Source organism: Enhydra lutris, unplaced genomic scaffold, assembly GCF_002288905.1.
Source record: "Enhydra lutris kenyoni isolate GAN:26980312 unplaced genomic scaffold, ASM228890v2 scaffoldscaffold68, whole genome shotgun sequence".
In the NCBI taxonomy this organism is placed as follows: Eukaryota; Metazoa; Chordata; class Mammalia; order Carnivora; family Mustelidae; genus Enhydra; species Enhydra lutris.
In genome coordinates, this window is record NW_019154152.1 from 6,307,918 (window position 1) to 6,315,623 (window position 7,706).

Here is a 7,706-nt window from a genome sequence, read left to right on the forward strand (position 1 = left end):
TAGACCAAGCAGTCCTTTGACGACATGAGTATAATTCATTTGCCAGGAGACATGTATTAAAACATATATCTACTTACTATTTTTTTCTCTTTCTAAACCAAACTGACATGGAAGTAGTTCCAAAAATATTCAAGAAATGGGATACGGCGTGGGGCACCTGGGTGGCTCATTTGGTAAAGTGTCCTCTTGATTTCGGCTCAGGTCATGATCTCAGGGTGGTGGGATGGAGCCCTGTGTGAGGCTCTGTGCTGAGTGTGGAGCCTGCTTAAGATTCTCTCTCTCCTTCTTCCTCTGCTCCTCCGTCCAATCTTACCCCCTACCCACCCCCCCCCCCCACTTACCCCCCAAAAAAAAAAAAAAAAAAGTGTGCCAGAGAAAGAGAGAGAGAGAGAGAGGAAGGAAAGAAAGAAATGGGTATGGCTTTTTATTGGAAACATAAATTTCTCATCTGAGTGTTGGTACTTGCTCATTTTCTTCTCAACTAATGGCAACGTCTTGCTATGGTAACCGTTCCTTGCCTGTCACAGTCGGTTGTCAACTCTAGCTATTACCATCATCCCAAAAGACCAACTTCCCCGATGCATCCCCTGTACCGGCCAGGTTGTGTTACATTTGTATGTGTTCCTGCCTTAAAGATGTTAGCCTCCCTTGTGGCACTTGGTGGTGCAGTCAAAACCCCTGGTTTTGCCTCAGGTTGTGATCTCTGGGTAATGAGATGGAGTCCCGAGTTGGGCTGCATGCTCAGTGCAGAGTCTGCTTGGGACTCTCTCTCCCTCTGATTCTCTGCCCCTCCTCCCTCCTGCTCTCTCTCTCAAATAAATAAATAAATCTTTTTTTTTTTTTTTTTTTTTTTTTTAAAGATGTTAGCCTCTTGGGGGAGTGGGTGCGGATATTGAAGAATGGTGTTCCTGCCATGACTGCATTAACTCCCTTCCCTCTGTTACTTTCCAGCCACAGGACCATTGCTGGGCAGCATGTCCACCCACCCACTGGAATCAGGAATAAATGTTTGGTTTGGTTCAGCAGACAGAGCTGTGGTAGGTGTTGGGGTGCAAAGTGAACAGATCTCTTTAGTCTCCAGGAGCTCGTGCTTCAATAATCTGTCTCATATTATCCTTCAGCATCATCCTGCCCACTTGGCTGTTCCTCTTTTGTTCGTTGTTGTGCGAGCTCTCGAACGTCCTGGCCTTGCTTCACACCTTTCCTCACTTTGTTCTTTAATCCTGGTACTAGATTTCTTTTTAATCATGGCCAACACCCCATCCCCAAATGTTTTGGGGAGCCTCCAATTTAAGTCTCCAGAAAGCTTTCTGAGCTAAGTAAAAGACATTCTAAACATTTAACTCTTTTTATTTTTCTAAATTACTAGATCATAAGCAGCAATAAAATAAAAGATGGCACCATCGTGTCTGAAGTGTTAATCTGGGGGCAACAGGAATCCCTTAGTTTCTTGAGTAATTTTAAATTTCTATGTAATTGATTGGTGATATATGTTCTTAGCTATTTAAAAAAAATCAAAACAATAATGATATTTGAAAACAACTTAGGGAGAAAATCTAATGGTTTACGGCAGATTTGTACATCTTAAGAATGATTTTGGATGAAATATTAAAATGGAGGCTTGGAAATATCATAGAATGCTCCTATTCTTGCCTAAATAAAAAATTAAAGGAGATTTTTCTTGCTCCTCTCCTCAACAACAGCAAGAATTTATAGATTTATATAGATTTCTAAGAAAGTGGGACAGTCAGATCTGTGAAAATAGAAATAAAGAACATGGAAACTGTTGCAAAACGAAAGTATTTCTCTAGATCATTCAGATTATTTAAGACAATAATTTCATTTCTCAGAAACACGCATGCTCTGGCCTGGTTATCTTTGGAGACTCTCCCTGTTTCCCTTTCTTGAGATCAGGTAGGACTCCCCCCGCCCCCTCCTCAACTATGCTGCACTGTAGCTGGGCTTCCCAGAGCCTAGAGAAAAATTGAACTCTGGTGGTTGAATAAATGACTACTTTGTCTCTGAAAGTAGCCTAAACCTTATCACTTCTAATTAAACAAACAAAATCCCCCACATTTTACTGATTAATAGTTTTTCTATTTTTTTCCTCCCCTCATTTTTGCTATAATACCATTATATCTACTGTTCATTTTAAACATGCAGTATTTCAACTACATTTAGATTAACTAAGCTTCTCACGATCTGGTCTTAAAACTGAACTACCACCTATCGTAATATGTTATGAAGAAATACGTTTCAAGAAGAACAAGTGATTTGCTATAATATAGGCCATTTTATGCAGGAAAATGTTTATACAGGAAAATGTTTCTAATAACACAGACATTCATGTGTGGGGATTTGTACTCAGGTTCGGTAATTTATAATTGCACCCAGAATGTTGCTTTTGGGTATCTTTTTAAAATTTAGAACTCATATTATTACCCAACTGGTAGTCAGCCACTTCTTTTTCAACATATGAAGGATGTAGCTGTTAACTCTGTAGCTTGTAAATAGATTCTGATTAGTCCATGATAACTGGTTGGATTCAATATTACCATGTCAAGCAAGTGGCCCGGTACTTCTGGTCTTTACAGAAAATTCCCAACTGGGTGGACTGCATGGCAGCAGGTCTGCTAAATTTCAGTCATGTTGGTTATACTGTGTCAGCATATGCTACCTCCCCAAAGCTACGTCCTGCCAGCTCACTCACTATGGCTGTTTGCCCCCTAGCATCTTTTTCAGGGTGTCCTTTACTTCTGTGTTCCTCAGGGTATAGATCAGGGGGTTAAGCAGGGGAATTACGAGACTATAAAACACAGAGACCACTTTGTTGGACTTCCACGAATCCCCTGCCTTGGGATGCTGCAGGTACATGAAAAACAGGGTCCCGTAGAAGATGATGACCACAGTGAGGTGGGAAGCGCAGGTAGAAAAGGCTTTGCACTTGCCTTCCGAAGACTGGATTTTTATAATGGAAAAGAGGATGCAAATGTAGGAGATGAGGACCGTCAGGAGGGATCCAGTGAGGTTCACTGCTGAGAAGATCAAGAGCTGCTTTTCTTTGTTGCTGGTGTCTGAGCAGGAGAGGGTCAGGAGAGGGGGGTCAGCACAGTAGAAGTGGTGGATGATGTTGTTGTCGCAGAAGGACAACTGGAAGGTGAGAACTGTTTGTATTACAGAGTTCAGAAAGCCGTAGGTGTAGACCCCTATCACCAACTCCTTGCAGACCCGCTGTGTCATAATGGCTGTGTAGATCAGGGGGTTACAGATAGCCATGTAGCGGTCATAGGCCATTGTGGCCAAGAGGAAGCATTCGGTGGTGGCAAAAGCACTGGAGAAGTACAGCTGGGCAAAGCAGCCTGAAAAAGAGATGGTTTTTTTCTTCACCAATAAATTCTGCAGCATCTTGGGCCCAATGGAAGATGAGTAACAAACATCGATGAACGCCAGGTGGCTGAGGAAATAGTACATGGGGGTGTGGAGCTTCAAGTCCACCTTGATAAGCAGGAGCATGCCAAGGTTTCCTACCAAGGTGATGAGATAAATTACCAAGAACACCACAAAGAGGGGAAGCTGGAGCTCTGGACGGTCAGTGAATCCCATAAGGACAAATTCCGTCACTGTGGTCCGATTGCCTCTTGCCATTTTGTTCTCTCTCTTGTTGGAAAAAGAAGAAATATGGCTTCAAAATGATTAGACTGAAAATAAAAGCTTCTTACCTCCTTGTTACAGTAGCAGATGACAGAAATGTGGCTTCACAATCCCAGCATTAAAGACTATCATTAGCGATAGGGCTTTATTCTGCCAAAAGAGACTCAGAGGAGTTGGAGCCCATCCATTTTCTCTTCGGAGGGAGACTGACCGACTGACCTCCAGGTAAGCTGCACCAAGTTACATGCCCAACAACACTGTACAAGAATGCTGGTTTTCCCACAAAACCCAGATCTTATCAAATTTCAAACCTTTGCCACCATCATGGTGAATTCTGGGCAACTCGTGTCATCTTGATTTTTAAAAATGATGAGTAGGAGTTAATAACATTTTTCAAACAATTATTTGCATGTGTATTTCTTTTTCATGACTGCTCAGTTCCGTCCCTTTGATAATTTTCCCATTAGGTTGTGGATCTTCTAAGCATTTTATTTACAGGGACTCTTTGTTTATTAAGGAAAGCAGCCATTTGTATGACACATGTATTGCAAATTATTTCTTAGTTTGTCACTTGACATTGGTGTGTGATTTTTTTCTTTGTGCTACATGGTAAATTTTAAAGAGTTTGGTGTCAACTTTATCAATCTTTTTTTGAATTCTGATCTTAGTGACATAGTTAAATAAGCTTTCCTTGATTAAAAATTATTTTAAAAATTATCTCTTGCTCTATTCCAAGCTTTATCGGATTTAATTTTTTGTTACAACCTTTGCTCTATCTGGAGTTTAATGTTGATATAAAGAATGAGGTAATCAACTCTTTTCACGCATTTACCCAAATAGCTAACCAGGTGTTCTAATGCCATTTGTTGGTGTAACAATTTTCCAGCTGATTTTGTTGATTTAAAACTCCAGCCTTATCATAGAGTAAAACATTCGTAAGTAATTGGGTTGATTTCTGATTCATTTTCTTTGTAGTCTCTTCTAGAACAAGGACGAAACATTTGAATATAATACCACAGAATTGATTTTAGTAACTGGTAACAAAATTTCTGGCTATTTTCACATATATATTTTCCAGATGAACTTTGGCATTATTTTATCAAGTTCCAAAAAAAAAAAAATAATAATAATCCTGTTTTCACTTAGAATGTGATTGCATTGAATTGGTATGTTAATTTGCTGAGAATTGACAGCTTTGCATTCAAAATTTCTTTGAGTAAGGTATGTATGCCATTTATCAATGACTTTCCTAAACAGAGTTTTAAAGTTTTCTTAAACTTTACAGATAAACATTCTATATATTTCTTTGAAGTCTATTTACAAATGTTGTATCTTTTTGTAAAGGAAGCTTTTTTTTTTCATTTTGTGGGTTTTTAGGGGCTTTTTATATATAGAAAAGCTACCGATTTTTGTAAATTAATTTTATAACGATCTTCTTTACTACAGTTCCCTATCACTTAAAAATAGTTCATAGTTGATTCTTTTGGGTTTTTCAAATACAAATTCATATAATATGAAAAGGATACGAACTTCTTCCTTCACTTCTGTATAGGATCTCTCATTCCTTTCTCATTTCAACTTGTATTGGCTAGTCCTTCCTGATTAATATTAAAAATAGTGACAAAGGTGCCATTTCTTACCTTTTTTTTTTTTTTAAGATTTTATGTATTTACTTGACAGAGAGAGCAAGAGAGCACAACAGGGGAAACAATAGAGGGAGAGGGAGAAGCAGGCTCCCCGCTGAGCAGAGTCCAATGCAGGGCTCAATCCCAGGACCCTGGGATCAAATTTTTACCTTCCAGCATTGTAAAGAGTGCTTCAAAAGCACAAGGGGGCTCTCAGGCACATAGACCTACAGGATAGCCTGTACAACACAACTGGTGCTTGAGAAAGACAAGGCTTTAAATAACTACCCGTATTTGGTGTGGGTAAAATACAGGCTCCCTAGAAGCAAGCCTGCCTTTGACACTGGCAGGGATCAGGGTAAGAATAACAAATGGGGGCCTACGTATCTACACCTTAGTAAGTAAAAGTTAAAAGTAAAGATAACAAATTAGTATGTTCCAGCTCTCCTCCTCAACAAATATACCTTTATAATAACCTGGAAGGCCGAATCCTTGGAGTTCATGCTGGGATGAGGTGGTGAGAGAACCTGCTTCTGGCCCACGGTTGTGGCTGCGTGGGTGTGAACCTGCCAGCTCACATGATGTACCTGTTCACACCCCTGCAAAGAGCCATCCCTTGGCTTTTCTTAAGCCTGAAGTATGTAAACATTAGCATTGTGGTTTACTCTTACAAAGGTGATCTGGGAAAGAGACTCTTGTAAACTCTGAAGGCCATCTGAAGGGCAAGGGTCTTGGTACCTGAAAGATGGTCTAGAAGGGAAGGATAGGATGAACGGAGGTTTGGAGGGGGCACATCTCTTTGGCCTTGTCCCATGGAGTGTGGTGCAGTAGGAAGAGGCTCAGGATTGCCCTGAAGAATGTGGCCAAGGCAGGGTCCCTTTTGTTTGGCTCTAAGGGTAGTGTTGCCTGTAAGTAAATGCACCTCTGGGCTAGATAACTGAGGGCCTCATCCATTCTGAGGAGTTTGGTCTGTACCCTAGACGGAGTAGGCAGCCTTTGGAATGAACTGGGATGGTCATGGAAGATGGAAAGAACCTCAATTAGTAAAAGATGGATTCAAGGAGAACATTTTAGTAAGGGATAGTTGAGCAAAGAGTTGATTCAGAGCAGCTCAGAGCGTGTTGAGTAGACTGTGAGCATCCTTTCTGTTAAGAGCAAGTACATCTGAAAGAGATGAGTGAGAAACAAACTGGATGGGGGTGGGGCTGCCATATTGTGTAGAACTTCCCACGTCAGGGAGATTTTAATAACTAGATCAGTAATGAATGTAGACCCATTAAACATCAGAGCAGTAGGATGACTTGACCAGAGTTAAGCTTTCAGGGAGTTACTCTGGGAGCATGGGCAGGGTGGATAGAAGGGAGGGAGGGCGCCATCAGTAGGGACACCAGCTAGGATGTTAGGGCAAATAGGTACCCCAAAGGCTGAGTCTGTGTCACTTGGCAATTGACTGAGATTCAAGTTTTAAGTCTGAGAGACCAGGATAATGATAACCTGAGAATTGATAGTTCAATTAAATTTTACCTTGTCTCTTTCTCTTTCCTAAGAATCTGACACAACTTAAATACGCACACGCATACACATACACACACACACACACACAAGCACCAATAAAGTTGAGGACATTCTGAGGAGAAGAAAAAGAATCAGATTTCCCGCTGTATTTATACAAGTCACTGTGAGGTAATGCTTTTAGTAGAAACAGAAATTCTGGGCTAGGAGTGGAGTAAGAGGGAAGGGTGTTGAATTCAGTCTGAGGGGATGGTGGATGGCTACCACACAGGCACAGCTAGCAATATCGATTTGAGAGCCATTAATGGACAGAAGATGGTAAAAGTTGTGGGAATTCATGAGACCATTCAGGGACAGAGAAATAGGTAACAGCAGTAGTTAAAAGGACAGATCTTTGGGAAAATTATATCTTAAGGTCTGGGGAAAGGAGTGGTTGTCTGAGGTGCTGGAAGATGTCCAGGCTAGTGCATATCAGGAAATGGTAAGGAGCTTTTTAAATATGGACCTTTTTAATACTCCTGGGTTACTCACGATAGACATAGCCTATTTTGCTGTGGTCTTACTTGTCTCAGTAATGACTTCCAGCAAAACCAAACAGTAAGATCTTTAGGAGTGGCACATAAGCAATCTTACTCAGTAAAATTTTGTTGTTCTGGACTCTGTGCCCTCTAAAGGCAAGAGGACATGTTTTTGTATTTATTTCTAGAATGGATCAAGACTCCCTGCCTCCCTTCAGAGTATAATGGTTCTTAGTTAACTGTGATGCAGAACAAGTTGGTAACTCTAGAAAGACCCGAAGAGCCAGTGGACCAACACTAGCTGTATTTATCAGCTCTTGCATGACAGAATATTTTTCCTATGTTAGTGATCATTGACATAATTGCACATTTGCCTGTTCAGGTTCTAAGACATGGTTAA

The 7,706-nt window shown here is 40.7% G+C and overlaps 1 protein-coding gene across 1 annotated transcript; it reads right to left on the reverse strand.

Moving 5' to 3' along the window:
• Positions 1–2,709: 2,709 nt before the first annotated feature.
• Positions 2,710–3,645, reverse strand: LOC111159265 (olfactory receptor 1030-like). The gene has a single exon (XM_022521688.1). The coding sequence runs from the start codon at positions 3,643–3,645 to the stop codon at positions 2,710–2,712; it is 936 nt and encodes a 311-aa protein (XP_022377396.1).
• Between the last annotated feature and the right edge of the window lie 4,061 nt (positions 3,646–7,706).